This window comes from Centropristis striata, chromosome 7 (genome assembly GCF_030273125.1).
Source record: "Centropristis striata isolate RG_2023a ecotype Rhode Island chromosome 7, C.striata_1.0, whole genome shotgun sequence".
NCBI lineage: Eukaryota > Metazoa > Chordata > Actinopteri > Perciformes > Serranidae > Centropristis > Centropristis striata.
This window is the reverse complement of record NC_081523.1, coordinates 17,435,340-17,452,148: the sequence shown is the minus strand read 5'-3', so window position 1 is coordinate 17,452,148 and position 16,809 is coordinate 17,435,340. Positions and strand designations below refer to the sequence as shown.

At 38.9% G+C, this 16,809-nt stretch overlaps 1 protein-coding gene across 19 annotated transcripts in view; it reads left to right on the top strand.

Annotated features, from left to right (window-relative positions):
* The window catches only part of ank1a (ankyrin 1, erythrocytic a), a 107,482-nt gene that overhangs the window by 66,717 nt on the left and 23,956 nt on the right, over nucleotides 1-16,809 (top strand). For 13 of the 19 annotated variants that reach the window (XM_059337254.1, XM_059337252.1, XM_059337249.1 and 10 more), the window contains 21 exons: nucleotides 84-182; nucleotides 1,370-1,567; nucleotides 2,161-2,259; nucleotides 2,362-2,460; nucleotides 2,580-2,678; nucleotides 3,051-3,248; nucleotides 4,745-4,843; nucleotides 4,952-5,050; nucleotides 5,148-5,345; nucleotides 5,485-5,583; nucleotides 6,702-6,800; nucleotides 7,980-8,078; nucleotides 8,164-8,256; nucleotides 8,368-8,440; nucleotides 8,612-8,632; nucleotides 11,788-11,908; nucleotides 12,094-12,172; nucleotides 13,566-13,681; nucleotides 14,461-14,685; nucleotides 14,807-14,961; nucleotides 15,051-15,262. In XM_059337254.1, the coding sequence (XP_059193237.1) occupies nucleotides 84-182; nucleotides 1,370-1,567; nucleotides 2,161-2,259; nucleotides 2,362-2,460; nucleotides 2,580-2,678; nucleotides 3,051-3,248; nucleotides 4,745-4,843; nucleotides 4,952-5,050; nucleotides 5,148-5,345; nucleotides 5,485-5,583; nucleotides 6,702-6,800; nucleotides 7,980-8,078; nucleotides 8,164-8,256; nucleotides 8,368-8,440; nucleotides 8,612-8,632; nucleotides 11,788-11,908; nucleotides 12,094-12,172; nucleotides 13,566-13,681; nucleotides 14,461-14,685; nucleotides 14,807-14,961; nucleotides 15,051-15,262 (2,580 nt within the window). The remainder of the gene's footprint in view (nucleotides 1-83; nucleotides 183-1,369; nucleotides 1,568-2,160; nucleotides 2,260-2,361; nucleotides 2,461-2,579; nucleotides 2,679-3,050; nucleotides 3,249-4,744; nucleotides 4,844-4,951; nucleotides 5,051-5,147; nucleotides 5,346-5,484; nucleotides 5,584-6,701; nucleotides 6,801-7,979; nucleotides 8,079-8,163; nucleotides 8,257-8,367; nucleotides 8,441-8,611; nucleotides 8,633-11,787; nucleotides 11,909-12,093; nucleotides 12,173-13,565; nucleotides 13,682-14,460; nucleotides 14,686-14,806; nucleotides 14,962-15,050; nucleotides 15,263-16,809) is intronic. The other 6 variants (XM_059337257.1, XM_059337247.1, XM_059337251.1 and 3 more) reach the window with 5 other exon arrangements.

The following is a 16,809-nucleotide window of genomic DNA, read 5'->3' as shown; positions in this document are numbered from 1 at the left end:
AAATTTTTGATTCCCTTACTGATTCTAATTTAATGCATCAGTAACTAAATCATTAACAATCCTCTCTCTCTGTCTTTTTCCAGGACGAGCTGACTCCTCTGCACTGTGCAGCCAGAAATGGTCACGTCAGGATTATAGAGATCCTGCTGGACCACGGAGCCCCCATCCAGGCAAAGACCAAGGTAATCCACCTCGATGAAAGTAAAGTAAATTCTTCACTTCAAGGGGTGAAAGAAGGCCGTTCCGATCCAGTTCTGTTTACTGCTAAAATATTTAGTGTTGGTTCGCTGTACCAGGATGAGGGGGCAACAACTGCATGCAAAAACAACAACTTGTCACGACTGGATTTCCAACTAGTGAATACATCTGCTCACAATAGGTTACATAACGTTTTCTTATAACTTGCTTCTAAATTGTTTCAGTGTCTGTGTGTTTGTGCCAAGCACAGACCTGCAGGTTTTTAGTGCGATCCAGTTATCGCTGGCTAACTTACGCTGCAGCTGACTGTCTGATATGTATTGACTTTAAATATAACGCACTTTTAACCGGGGCTCTACAATAATTACTGACTCCTCCCACCCAGCCCACTGCCTTTTCCAGCTTCTCCCCTCCAGTAGATGCTATAGGTCCAAACTTTAAGGCTTGATTTTGCCAGTGCAACTGTTGGTGAACACCTGAACAAAAGGGCTGTCAGTTTTTCCTCCAAATCAAGTATGAATGAATGAAAAGTAAAAGACAATTTGTTCCTATTAATAACAACTTTTGTGTAATCAGAATCCTCTATGATATATTGCTTGCAAATATAAAAAAGAAGAAGTCATTTTTAAGTACCATCACAGACACTGAAACGCAGGCATAATAAAAGCAAATCTTTCCTGAAGGGTGAGTTTTATTTATTATTCCATACAAACTTTATTGATGACATTTGCACTGAGCAAAGCTGAATGATAAATTATTCCAAAAAAATATGAAACATTTTTGTGACCATCACAAAGTCAGTGACACATTTGCATTTGCTATAAAAGTGTTCTGAATTTCTTTCTACACCATACATGTGTTAAAAATGTTGGGGACGGGAGGGGAACAATGTGAATCGATGCAGGTTGGGGTAATATTTACCAGCAAGAGTTTCAATCTACTTTCACTCCTGATCACTTAGTAAAGCACTGAACACCATGTGGTTTGATAATGAGTGCAAATCACAAGTTGAGTAAGTAAATGAAAGTTGGAGTTTGTGATCCACCAGCCAAACACAGCCATAGACTCCTCCTGCTGCTGCTTCTTGCTCTGATTGTTTATTTTCTCCACCAGACAAGTTATTTTATGGGATGAGAGAGTCAACACATTTTCTATCTTTTTTTTTTTGCAGAATGGCCTGTCTCCAATCCACATGGCAGCACAGGGGGACCACATGGACTGCGTCAAGCAGCTTCTGCAGTACAACGCAGAGATTGATGATATCACACTGGACCACCTCACCCCTCTGCATGTGGCGGCGCACTGCGGCCACCACCGCATGGCCAAAGTGCTGCTGGACAAAGGGGCCAAACCCAACTCTCGGGCACTGGTCAGTGACAAACGCACAGTAACATCAACACACAGTCCACTTATCATTTCAGACAAACACTTTATAATAACCATTATTAATAAGTGGTAGACTGATAGTTAATTCAACTTTAGTTAATAGTTATTTCACTGTGAATAAACAATAATAGTAAATAATATTTACACTATATTAAGTATTTGTTAATGATTTCAAAATTATTTGTAAACCTTTAGATATTTTACCTTTATTTTGACCTACAAAAGTGATTATTTATGCACCCATGCTATCTAAATCATGTAGATGCTTTACATAGTATTTATTTACCATTTAACAAGGTTTTATAATCATCAGTTGGAATTTTAAAAAAGCTATCCAAATACTTTTTGTTTTAATTTTTTAATATAGTTTTCTGACATGTGCAACAATAAACTGTTCAAATAACATAGAAATGGCTTAACTAATAATAATAAGACTAACAAAATAATAGTTAACAATACTGTTAACTAGTTAACAAGTTTACCATTTATTGATTATGGTTATTTTAACATGTTAATACCCAAAGCTGCTTTGTTATCTTTTGTACTGATGATAATTATTGCTTTGTTTTCTTACAGAACGGCTTCACTCCATTGCATATTGCTTGTAAAAAGAACCACATGCGTGTGATGGATCTCCTGCTCAAACACTCTGCTTCAATAGAGGCCGTGACTGAGGTGAGCAAACAGGAAAGCGGGGTTGACAATTACAGCTCACAGGTCATTATGTTGAATTTGACTGAAAAAGCTATTGGTAATTCTTCTCCTCTTCTAAAACAGTCTGGCCTGACCCCCTTGCATGTGGCATCATTTATGGGTCACCTCAACATTGTAAAGATCCTGCTGCAGAAAGGAGCTTCCCCCAGTGCCTCCAATGTGGTGAGTTTCCTTCTGAAATCTCAGGAGCAGAGCAGATAACCAGCTCACCTCTGCACCGGCGATGTTGTTTTAATAGTAATAAATCTGAGTGGGTGGTTTGTCTCTCTCTGCATGAGCAGAAAGTGGAAACTCCTCTTCATATGGCATCTCGCGCAGGACACTATGAGGTGGCAGAGTTCTTACTGCAGAACGCAGCACCGGTGGACGCCAAGGCTAAGGTAGAGATGTCACACTCTGCAGTTCAATATCCTGCATTCATGCAACAATTCCTCATATAAGAAAATACCCTTTATGTGATACTTTAATTTAGAAAGTTTGTTCATTTAGCAAGCCCTGGCAGAGATTTACATGCTAATTTCCTTCCTACACACCACAGCCTCATTTTACAGTTAATGTAACAAGTCGAGGTCATCGTGGAGAAGCTGGCAAATGAAAACAGGATGATTAATACACATTCATAATATGAATATTGATTTTTTTGGACATTGAATCATGTAAATATGGTCTAGTAAAAAACCCAAAATACAAACATGAACCTGAAAATGAGCATGCAGCACCTTACATTTCATAATTGCTCTCCCCTTGTCCAGGATGACCAAACACCTCTGCATTGTGCCGCTCGGATGGGGCACAAGGAGCTAGTGAAGCTGCTGCTGGAGCACAAAGCCAACCCCAACTCCACCACCACAGCAGGCCACACGCCCCTACATATCGCTGCCCGGGAAGGTCACTCACAAACCGTACGCATCCTACTGGACATGGAGGCTCAGCAGACCAAGATGACCAAGGTAAAAACCTGACAGCTTAACCTTCACCGCATACCATCTGGCTCTCTTTAAACTGTCAGCCCTAGTAGCTGTGTTTTCCTAATAGTCATTATGGGGCAAGAGGCTCCTGTGTACACTGCCCTACGAAGCCTAGCTGCAGTAACTACATTTTTGGTTGAAATTGAGTTATCACTTAAAATTAACTCCTTGATGTCTGTTTTATCTTGTGACAAAATTTTAGATTTCAATTTTGCTTTAATTCAGAAAAAATAATAATGTAAAAATTGCAGTAACTACAAAATCCAACTCAAAACCAAAGCAGACAGCAGTAATTGCACTTACCACGGTCTGCTTTATATATATACAAATGTAAGCTTAAAACCAAAGCAGTTGTTGGAAAGTGAAGACAAGAATAATATATTTTTTTATTATTATAATTATTACGTTTGTTTGATAGGGAGCTTATTATCTAGATATTCATCAAGTAAAATGTGAGATAAAATCATATTGAGACTAAAATATAACATTACTTTATAACATTAAGTCTAAAATACACAAATCTTTGAATTGTTAACCAAGCTGAAAGTAGACATCAACATTCTAGTTACTGCACTCTGTTTGTGTATTACTATTAGAACCTTTTACAGCAATGCAAAACCAGAGTGCAGTAACTACATTTTTGGGGTCAAAGGTCAAATAAATTATCTTGATTTTATAGCATAAAAATTACATGATCAATAAGGGTCATATCAGTGACCTACCTATAACCAATTTGGCTGGCCAGTTCAAAAACTTGAAAAAAACTTTAAAGCAGTTTTTCCTCAGTTTTACCCTTTGCATAGTTACTGCATTTAGGCTTTGTAGGGCAGTACAGCTCTCCTACATAGGAGTAAGACCAATACTTTGTGGTGGTTTTGCAGCTTTTTAAAAAAAAGATTTATTAGCATTTTGTGTTAAATATATAAGCAACACATACTTTAAGTATCAGTTCACAAACATTCACTTCAAAAGCACACATCCCCCTACACAAAATATAATAAAACAGAACTAGAAAATAACACAAACAAAACAGAACGAAAACAAACAATTGAGTAGACTTTCTTACACTTACACTTACACTTACTTACAGCTTAACTAGTAATCTGAGAAAACAGAATCAGGCCTATGGGTTGTTACATAGTAGATCCATCTTGTTTGTGGTTGTTGTTTTTTCAGATTTTAGCATTGTTTACATCTTTTAAGTTGTTTTGTGTCTCTCTGTTGTCATTTTTTGTCTTTTTCTAGCCAACTTTGTGTCTCTTTTGTACTCATTTTGTGTCTTTATCTGGTTATTTTTGTTTCTCTTTATAGTCATTTTGTGTCTTTTTTGGTCATTTTGCATCTCTTTCTGTCATTTTATAGTTGTTTTGTGTTTCTGTAGCTGGCATTTGCAGGTAAAGGCCAGGGGTACCCCTGACACTTTAACACAATCCATCCATGCTAATATTGTGTCCACTTCCTCCTTGTTGTCTCTGTAGAAAGGCTTCACTCCACTCCATGTGGCCTCAAAATATGGCAAGGTGGATGTAGCAGAGCTGTTGCTGGAGAGAGGAGCCAACCCTAATGCTGCTGGGAAGGTAAGAGCAACATAAAGGGCTTTCTTGTATGAAAGAGGGATTTAAAAGATGAACGAAGCGTTGTTTTGTCTACCTCAGTCGGATTAACATTCAATTCTGATGTTGCAGAATGGTCTGACTCCACTGCATGTTGCTGTACATCACAACAACCTGGACGTTGTCAACTTGCTTGTCAGCAAAGGAGGGTCACCGCATAGTGCAGCCAGGGTGAATAAAAATAGACATCCACACATAATTCATGCTGAATGGCCCAGTATCATGTATATATGCATATTTCTCTAACCACAATTCATGTGTGCTCCAGAATGGCTACACCGCGCTCCACATAGCATCCAAGCAGAACCAGGTGGAGGTGGCTAACAGCCTGCTGCAGTACGGAGCTTCGGCCAATGCTGAGTCACTGCAGGGAGTCACACCTCTCCACCTGGCCTCGCAGGAAGGACGGCCCGACATGGTCTCCCTGCTAATCTCCAAACAGGCCAACGTCAACCTTGGAAACAAGGCAAGAAACAGAGATGACTAAAGAATGACTGTCATGGGGCAATACCTTTATTTCGTCCATTAAAGCTAAAAATAACTCTTAACTTGGGCTTGATTTGTTCTATGTTTGACATTCGCTTTCTGAATCTGACTTCCCTCAGAGTGGACTAACCCCACTCCATCTGGTGGCACAAGAAGGACATGTTGGCATCGCAGATATCCTGGTGAAGCAAGGGGCTTCAGTCTACGCTGCCACGCGAGTAAGACCTTTTTAGTATCATGGGAAACAGTTGCACAGTTATCAAAGTCTTATCAGTGTAGAGACTACTTCTGCCATCCACTTTGAGCCACAGCAGATAGTATCTAAGTGCTGTTGCATAAATAGCTGGATGTTCTCATGGCAGAGGCTTGTGTTACCATCAATATATGAGCAACACTTGAGGGGTTCAGGCCCATGATAGGCCAGCAGTACTGGGAGTAGCTGTACAGCAGTGTTTTGCAAATGCAGAAAATAGTTTGTAGGGTTTAATTAATGTGTAGAATTATATAATGTGGTCAGGACAACAGCACTAAAAACCAACTTAAACCAGCTTAACACCTCTTTTTAGACAATTTATTGCAGAAAAGTTACATATCATATCGTTGAGCACAATACAAAGTGTAGAAATACTTTGTTAATACTTATTACAAATAAGTTGAAAAAAGTATTAGTATTACAATAAACTGTAAATATACTGTAATATAACTAAAAAAAGTAAAAACTCATTTTGCAAAATGGCCCATTTCAGAATAATGTTTAATATATCACTGAATTATAATAGTTGAGGTGCTTATTTTTTTACTATATATATTGCCAGTTAGCTTGTGAATTTCACCAAGGGATAAATAAAGTCTCTCTATAGACACACATCACAATTTATATGTTGATTATATTTTGTGTAGTTATTTTGAATCTGCAAAGTCACTGGGAAGCAAAAAGTATAAAGTGCCAGAAAATGGAATCGCTGTAGTTCAAGTACGTCAGAATTGTACTTATGTACGGCTGATTAAATGTGCTCCTATTGGAGTTTATCATAATGTGAAGTTGTTATTATTGTTATTATTGTTATTGTTTCCACCCTGTACACAAGAAATAATTGTATCCTCTCTTGTTAATTCCTAAATTGCAGTCTGAATGCAGTTTTTATCACGGCTCTGTTCTCAAAGTAATTTTACTGTGTGAATTTGAACTATTAGCTCATGTAATATTCATGAACCATTCAACGGGATCAAATCTACATAATGTATTCAAATTAAAAGGTCATTAAGACACCAAAGTTATGAGACTGCTATGATTTTGCGTCTAAGACTTTTTTACTTTTTTCCCTCTCGCTGTCAGATGGGTTACACCCCTCTCCATGTAGGGTGTCACTATGGCAACATCAAGATGGTGAAGTTCCTCTTGCAGCAACAGGCCAATGTCAACAGCAAAACACGGGTGAGTGCCTCCCTCTGGTTTTAAATAAAACTACAACACAATTAGTCACGCAGTTACAGTGCGCCTACTGTCTCTGACTCATTCATCAGGAAATACACTCACAGCACATCACACAGTTAAAAGCACGAGTCGTGCCTGTTGCAGGGCTCTCATCTGTGAGAGCTGTTCATAATGATTTACTGGAATGAGGCAATTTTACCTCTCTCGAATTTAATGTATTGTATGTATCATTTCCAAGTCTGAGACGCAGTATTATAGCATGATTTATGCACAAATATGGTTAAATGTGCCTGAATAAGGTTCAATGTAGGGCAATAGCAACATTATTGAGAGAATCAGCAGATGGTTTTTTGTCAGAAAATGACAGAAAATAGTAAAACATTTCCATAACAAGTTCCCAGACCCAAACTATATGTATTTAAATCACTTGATTTGCCTGACTAAGACATTATCATCATAGAAAAAATGAGAAAATCAGCAAATAGACCTTTGAGAAGATGTGATTTTTTTCCCCATTTTTGCTTAAATGATACATTTATTATTGAAATTGTTGCTGATTAATTTTCTTTCGAATCAACTAATCTCTAGTCAGATGACAGTTATTTAATTAATTATTATCCATTGTTCTGACAGTTTTGTTTGTTTTTGTTGTTTTGTTTTTTTGTTTGATGTTTGCTGTAACATCTGTACTACATAATTCAGGAATAATTTTTAAAAAAGTGTAATTAAGATATGTCTTTGCTGGTTTGGCAGTTTCAGCCTTAAAATTAGGAACAAACTGAAAATAAAGACGTGCCATAACATACCGGGTGTTATTCTTACTGACCCTCAGCACCTGTATAAGGTAATCTCAAAGCCACAGACTATTATTTCGACTAACAACATCCCTTAGCTGTTGCTTCACTCGGGGAGGTTTCTCCCTAAAGGTAGCACTCACAGATACAGATCCTTTGTTCAATCTGCTATTGGTTTTTAAATGAACTATAACTCTGAATTATGTCATTGCATCTTCCTTTTCAATGATTAATGATGACGGATGTGTTGTGTATATATATGATTTATAATGTATGTGTTTGTAAGCAAATTGCCCCTCTGGGAGATTTAACGTTTATTTCTTGAATCTGTTATTATGAAATGTATACTTTAAATGTGTAAGAATACATTGAATGTGTCTTCCAGCTTGGTTACACTCCTCTGCACCAGGCGGCCCAGCAGGGACACACAGACATTGTGACGCTGCTGCTGAAGCACGGAGCTCAGCCCAACGAGACAACAACAGTGAGCATGAACTTTTCTTCCCCAAAAGAATTAATAAAGTTTGTTTTGCATAGATCTGATCAATCTGCTCCTCTCTCCCTGGTAGAATGGTACTTCAGCCCTGGCCATCGCTAAGAGGTTGGGCTACATCTCTGTGATTGACGTCCTGAAGCTTGTCACTGAGGAGACTGTTTCAATGGTGAGAAGTTTAGAAACGCTGCCCTGCCCTCTAGCATTGTGTGGCCATGATAACCACATAGAAATAAGAATATTACACTCACTATCTGTAACTCCTCCTCCTTCTGTGCAGACGACCACAGAGAAACATCGCATGAGTTTCCCAGAAACAGTGGATGAGATTCTAGACGTGTCCGAGGATGAAGGTAGAGAACTACAATTATTGTTAATCACATAAAACGGTCGGAGGAAAAATGTTTCATCGACTATGTTGATGCTATCTAAACATTACTTCCTGTTTGTGAGGCTGATTTTATGATGTTTTAACTGGTCACATAAATATTCATTTGTTTCCAATTCCTTTTGCCCTTTTTTAGGAATTGCACAGCTAACATTAGGTATGAATGTCTCTTTCTTTCTTTGTGCGGCATTCATAGGTCGTTGTATTAAAGTGTGTGGCTCCATTTCAAGCTCACTCTCTCAGTCTTTACCTCTGCCTCTCTTTCTCTCTCTCTGTCTCTCGTTCTCTCTGTAGTGGTGCTCACTGTGATGGTGGCTCTGGTTTCTCATTGGCATGCACCCATTGCATCCATGTCTGTAACCTTTATACGTCCCTTCAATAACACCCTCATTGTCTAACTCCCCAGGTGTCTCTTTTCTTCCACGTTATGGCGGCAGTTACAGTCATAGCCAAAACATTTAATCACCCCTATTTTTATCTGAACCATTATTACTAATATCAAATCAAATTTAACAAATCTGCTCTGTGAGCTTCACCCGTTTATAGATTCATAGTGTTTTTATTGGTTTGAAATGTGTGTCTTTAGTTGTGTCTGCATTTAAATCTGTCTTCATTGTGGTGTCAATCTTGTACCGCATCATTTTTGTGTTCCTACTTTGTGAACTGTGTTTGTTAGCTGGCAGGTTAAAACAAATTGTGAGACGCTATATCAATGTTTTTGAATACCAATTGATCCTGTGGCAACTTTTATCTGAAAGTTGGAGTTGTTCACTGTGATAAACACAGACAATTAGCCACTGACTCTGAAACCTTCAGCTCTACAGACATTTTTTGCTTCTTTTAGTTGATTGTTGTGGTCACATCACCATGACGTCACCAATTGTTTGGTGGACTACCCTTTTGAATCCTCGAGTTTGCCATTTTTGGCTCATGCCATTTCGCCAACTAGCTTGGTGAGTAAGTTGCATCCATAATTGATGTTATGGGATGCTAATTTTTGCTGGAGAAAAAAGATGTAAAACAAAATGAAATCAGACTCCTTAAAGTGTCTTTAAGTACAACTACTAAACTAATGCTAAACAAGAGACTTGTAGGTGACCAAAATTTTACAAATGACTTAAATGGATCAAAAACACACTGAGAAATGGTCAAAGTTTGAAGAAGAAAACACACAGTGCACCGTGGTAGCAAACTGTCAATTGCTAGGCTGCTCTAAAGCATACCCTGCTTTTTTATCATCTACACAGTCGCCCATAAAGTTGGAATAAAATATATTATTGACAGATAATAAAAATGTATTAATCAATCTCTTCCAAACGTATCACAATGAAAATCAAACCACAATCAACAGAGGATTGTGTCTGAAAACAAGATCATTTCAACTTTATGGGCGTCCGTGTATTTACTCTAAATGGTACCAAAATGCTAAATGGGCTGCACTTAAATATTGCTTTAATCCAAAGCGCTTTACACTACAGACTGCACTCGCTGCATTCACACACGCATTCATACTGGTGGCCGAGGCTATCCTATAACGGTGCCACCTGCCAACATTGGGAGTTCATTCATACACCGATGAACGCAGCATCAGTGAGCCATTTGGGGTTCAGTATCTTGCCCAAGGATACTTCGACATGTAGTCCGCCATGGTCAGGGATCGAACCACCAACCTTCCAATCAGTGGGCGACCACTCTATTACCTATCCACAGCCACCCCAAAATTAATATCATGATGTATTAAAGAAGACATGAAACCATAAACTCATTATTAGAATTTTTACTGAGGTAATAAATGAAGTGAGAGGTAAAGTCATTTTCTCATATACTCCTATACAATCTGAAAAGTGAGGTTTCCACATCTGTTTTTTTTTTTTTATAAAACAGGTCTAGCTGCTATATAAATACCATGAAAGTATCAAAATGCTCAATCCACTGATAAATGCTCACAGCACGTATTCAAAAGAAACTGCTCCTTTAAACGAGCCAGACTTCTCTAAGGTTGTGACGTCAAAACTATACTGTATATTACAGTCATTTCCTGGCTGCAATGATGGTGCAGATACCAAAAGTTCAGATGCGGAACACGCAGAAAGACTGACCAATCACACATAGCAGACTGGGCAGATAATAAGAGACAAATAATAAAGTATGAACCTGAAAATAAGCACAATACGTCCCCTTTAACTTTTAATGCCTGATGTTTACAACATCACTGACAATGATGTCAGAGGACATTATGTCTTGATATTTTCAGTCCCCTGATAATTTACCCGACAGATTGTCACCTTTGCTCTAAATATAGAAAGTAGCTGAGACGCGGTCTTAAAGACACATCTCACATCCGCGACGGTGAAATGATATTGGCAGGTTATCTGATGCACACGATCGTACATGGTAAATTAATACTACACGCCTACACAACATGGCACATGCACAGCACACAAGACTATCCAGGACACAAGCTGAGTCATATGAACCTGTGGGAAGTGCACTCAAACATAGTGTAATGACACCTACGACATCACTTTGGCTCTTGACCGCTGATGGACGCCCACTCACACACTCTCACAAGCTGCACTCATACGCTAACAAATTAAAACACACAGGCAGGACTCACATCTGGTGAATTTCTTTCTTGTTTTGGGGGTAAGTAAACCCACCTCTGCTGACATCGAGATATATTGCACTTTTTACGGAGCACAGCTTGTACTTTGGTCATCGTGTGTGTTGCAGTGAGCTGATGCTGTTCTGATTGTCTTTGTGTTTGTATTCATATGTTCTCCTCATACATCACTCTCTGAGGCAGTTTATGTTTCAAGTTTCCAGTCCAATAACTATCTAGTTTATTAACTAGACACCACACTTTTGGAATCAAATTATATGGATCATGTGTAATGCTGTTGAGATTTTATGGGTTTTTGAAAACTCCAGACTACAAGTGTCTACTCTTATTGTGATGTTCTAATGTTTTAGTGGTTCTGAATGAAAAACATTCGACTCAGCAGCCTGAGACTACAGCTGATTACAGTGACCTTCTGTATTGATCCTGTCCTTATACTTGATTTTTTTAAGTGTTTCTGGCGTTAGGTAGAAATATGTTTTGACTAGTTGTAAGAAGGTCAGTGTGCAGAGCATCTTCACTAATGTCTCATCTCACCAGTCTAACCCCTAAATCACAGAGCCATCACCTAACGTCTAACCCTTCTAACCACTGGTTAACAGTCTTGTTCTCTTCTTTCTCTCTTTCTCTTTTGCTGTTTCACCAACCTGACCACCGTCTGTTCGCTCTCTTTGGCATGTTGTTCTCTGAAGGAGAGGAGCTCTTGGGGACAGATGGGGCCAGGTACATGAAGATGGATGACATGAAAGACCATGATGACGATTTCCTCTCCCCCAAGAAATCACTGGAGTACGAGAGAGGGCTGGGCACAGCGTAAGGGGGGCTGGGTGGGGAAACAGGCGAGAGAGCCAAGCTAGTAGCCACAAGCTAATAGGTGGATGGATAGAGGGGGGTGCACCATAGACACTCACTAAACACCAGGGAGGGATGAGCACTTGGGAGGAGATGTAAAGAAACTTCTTAAGTCTGACTTGTGTTTTTCTCTTTTCATACAACAGGAATTACTCGCCAGCCATTCCCAGGATCCCCAGAGTCTCCCCGGAGACCGTTCTCCTGAAAGAACACGAGATAGATCAGGTACTGTGAAGAGCAGCATGAGTAAGATACTGCAGGGGTTCTCCAGCAATTAAGTTATGGACTTCCATAATGTTGAGAGAGTAGAAACACAGAAAGAAATGTAAAAATTGAAGTAGCAGAGGCTGAGATAACCTGACTGCAGTTCCTAGTATAGGTCAAACTACAAGACCCTTCCTTCATATTCCTTAACTGGTAAATGCTGACAAGTTTAGGCTTCAAAGGCCAAAATGACTCTTCAGAAACTGAGAAAATATCACTAAAAGAGAAAGTTGCAGCAGTGGCCCTTTAACTCAAGGTCCACTTACAAGTCATTTTTCAAAGTTTAACGCATCTCAAAGTCTCCATCAGCTGAATAAAGTTTAAAACAAGAAAAAAACAGTCTCCAAGGCAACTGTTGAGAATCAACTTTCTTGTTCACTAGTGTGATTTTGTCAATATGAAGGGTTGTGGTTCAGAGGAGATGCAGCCCATAATGACAGCTTCTGTCTTCCCCTTCTCAAGGTCTGATTCACAAAAGACATTGAGCTAATGGTATGACAGCGCAAAACTGGTGATAAAGTTTGCAGTTGAGTGCAATATGCAATTTTTTTTGGATCCGATTGTGACTTTCCATAATGGAGATGTTGCCTAAAACACAGTAGGCAGAAAGAAAAAGAAAGAAAATGATCAGAGTGTATGCCACAGGTCAGGAGTGTAAAGGTGTAGAGGCATTCCTCAAAACTTCAGGTATGGAATTTAAACATCCAAAACAAAGACACGTACGAAAAAGTAATTGGGATTTAGACTGTAACAGAAGATGGCATGGTTTGAAGCAGCATCATTCAATACCACCCCTGACACCCTTTACACTAATAATTTCTCTGTGTGGCTAATAGTGCTGATCTTTGTAAATTGGACAGCTTTTGCAATGAAGCTCATTAGCATAGGTAGTGGACAGACTTTAATGCCAATTTAAATATGTATAAATAGCACGGGAGCACCGAAACACCACTTGTTTGGCAGCACAGTTACAGGCTCATTTAACCCTTTGCATGTGCTTTGAGAATTACACAGTTTATTTTTTTGTCTTACTTGTGCAGGTTTAGTGGCCATAAAAGCTGCACAATCTTATTGTGATGCAGTTATTGTAGTTTCGCCCTTTCTGTAACATGATCTTGTAAAAAAGAATCCCTCCTCTTTTGAAGGTTAATGATGTCCCTTCTCCATATCCACTGTAAAAATAGCATTTTAAAATGACAACATAAGCATCATCTGTCATCATAGCCCTCTCCATATCATCTCCATTAAACAGATGATAGTGTTAGTAATACACTTTTGGGTTCATATAAAACATTATGCTAAACAATGTTCTTTTGGGAAAGTCATGAGCAGTTTGTCTTTCTGTCTCCTGTAGCAACACACTCCACTTCCACTGCCCAAAGAATATGATGAGGACTCACTGATTCCCAGCAGCCCAGCGACTGAGACGTCAGACAATGTCAGCCCGGTCGCCAGTCCCATACACACAGGGTCAGCAAAACTTGTTTTTTTTTAAGTTACAGTTCATATTAATTGCATTAGGTTGTATGAGGCACATGTTTATAGTCACTGTATCACCTACAATAGATGGTGATGGACACATCTTCTGTTTGGAGAAGCAGACAGGAGTAGCGACACTGAAGCTAAGCAATGTGCAAATAGAAAAGTAAATTAGCCACCTAAAAATATATCCACCTAAAAGAAGGCAATAGCATTTTTAATGTTCAAGATGTTGAGAGTATTTTACCTTGCCATCTAGCTAACCCTTTTTAAGTTATGTAAGACGTTCTTTAAACTCTTATCAAACCCACCAGCCTCCATTTACAAAAACATAAGTTTTACCTCACAGAACTCCAGAGTTGCTGGTCCACCACTGTCTTGATCTGTTAGTTTGTTTGCGTTATTGTGTAACTTTGATGAATCCAAACTGACCCTTTAAAACACAAAAGTTACACTAGACAAAACAAACTTAACTATTGAGGTAGCAGTAGACCAACGACTCCTGTGTTCTCAGGTGAAAATATAGGCGATATTCATTTTTAAAATATTGATTAAAATATGTTGTGCTGCTGCCCCCATCCACAGCAGTACATTGCTTGGCATTAAAGCCCATACTCCTGCCTGCTTCTCCAAACTAGAGGCATGCCACCCGTCATTTACTGTAAGTGATACACTGACTATGATAAGGACCTCATATAACCTGACTTCAAAAACTATCCCTTTAATAACTTATCTGGCAGCTAACTGTCATGCTTTTTGTTTGGTAACAGGTTCCTGGTCAGTTTTATGGTAGATGCTCGGGGCGGCTCAATGCGAGGCAGCAGGCATAACGGTCTGCGTGTCATCATACCTCCGCGTACCTGTGCGGCACCCACCCGCATCACCTGCCGCCTGGTGAAGCCGCAGAAGCTGACCAGCCCCCCTCCGCTGGTGGAGGGAGAGGGGCTGGCCAGCAGGATCATCTCCTTGGGGCCTGCTGGGATGCAGTTCTTGGGGTAAGGAAGCAACAAAAGCTTTGGGAATATTTTTGGCTTCTTCTAAATGCAAATATGCATTATTATTCTAGTAAATAATTTTCATTTGTCCATGTTTAATTCCCTGTGTGTTGCAATGCAGACCAGTGATCGTGGAGATCCCCCACTTTGCTGCTCTGGGTCGTGGTGACCGGGAGCTGGTGGTGCTGAGGAGCGAGAATGGCTCCGTCTGGAAAGAACATCGCAATCGATACGGGGACGAGGTGCTAGAAACAATCCTCAACGGGATGGATGAGGGTAAGAGTTTAAACACCCGATCTCAGGCTGACAATCAGACATGTCACCGTGTCACTTCCTGAGCATTTAACCCTCTCTTATCTCCTCAGAATTAGAAAGTCAAGAAGAGCTCGGGAAGAAGAGAATCCGTCGTATCATCTCCACCGACTTCCCCCTTTACTTTGCCGTCGTATCACGAGTCCAGCAAGAGAGCGACCTGATTGGACCAGAGGGGGGTCAGCTGACAAGTAAACTGGTGCCACTGGTCCAGGCCACGTTTCCTGAGACGGCAGTCACCAAACGAGTCCGCCTGGGGCTGCAGGTGAGATGGGACGATGAGGAGAAGGAAGGAGAAGAAAGACAGAATCGTTAAATGCCTGTGTTGCCTGAAAAAAAGCATGTTGGATGTAAATTGATTGATCTTGGAATGACCTGATTATATTAGCCAAGTTTTCCTGATTTAGTTTTCTGTTTGTTTATTTTGCTTTTTCGCATTTTTAGAGGACCTTTTTATTTCTCACAGTGCATGCACTTGGCACCTTTATACAACTGTGGACTGCTCATTTAGTGCTCATATGTTTCTGTTTGTTTTATCTTTATTAATGTCTTCCTCACTAATGTATTTATGTCACTTGCAAAGCCCTGTATTTACTATATTATTTAACACATTATTTTGAGATACCTAAATACAGTTAGTCAAACATTAGTTGATGGGAAATTAAAAGACTGTGTTTAAGTTTATTGTTTAGTGGTTTTGGTATCATGAATGTCTGGAAAATGTGTGAAAAGGTGTCCTGCACAAAAAGGGGTGATGGTTCAGCCACTGATATTCAAATTTTAGTTATTTCACTGTTTGTTGAAGCCTTTATCCCCTTTTTGTGTGCACAGCCACACTTTTCAGGTTGTTTTCCCCAAACATACACACCAAAGACAAGAGAAATATTTTTAGCATACTTCACCGCTACAGTAAAAAAAACTGTTTCTTTACACAAGCATCCACTTATGATTTAGCCTTCAATGTCTGATATCCTGTCCAAACAGCCTGTTTCAAAATAAAACATCAAGGCAAGGAATGATTGATAAAATTTAATTGGACTGTAAGCTTTAAGATCAAAATCAAAACATCTGGAAACAAAACATTTTAATGTGGTGAAATAGCAGATTACACACGGATTACAACAATCCAGTCATCAATCATAAGATTTTAATTATTTTGGCAAACGCGGTTTCCAGAAATTTCATTTGTTAAGGTTTTTAAACAAAATGACATTAAATATCTTTTTTTTTTCATGTATTTTCTTCCTTCACATTTTTTTGCAGTGGATATGTTTGTTATATAAATATGCACCATCTTCTCAGATTGCTGATTTGGGATTTCAAGGCTCCATTTGCACATTATTTAATTTTGACAGGTTAAATATTCCAATTGTTTACAATCTGTCTTTCAATGTGTAGAATTGATTCCAGTTTAAGATTGATTCTATTAACCCTTAGTTTGTAGTAAAATAAAATATATATAATTCAAGATCCTTTATGAATTTGAAGCAACTTTTGAATTTAAATGATCAGATGGAAACTTGTAATTCCAGTCAGAATCTGTTTCAGTAAACCAAATAAGGGTAGATACAGTATGAATGGATTTAAAAGCTAAATATGTTTTGTAAACTAACATGCTACCCCACATGCCGTAACCTCTAAGAAGAAAGTGAATTTAACTGAATGTAAGAAAAATAGACTGATTATAATTTTCTATTAACATATATTTTAGGAACATATCTATTTATCTCAGTTGCTGTAGTTATCATGTCATGAATGGCCTTGTGAAAAGCCACAGTGCCTTTTTCTTTGATATCAATTTTGTATTAATGA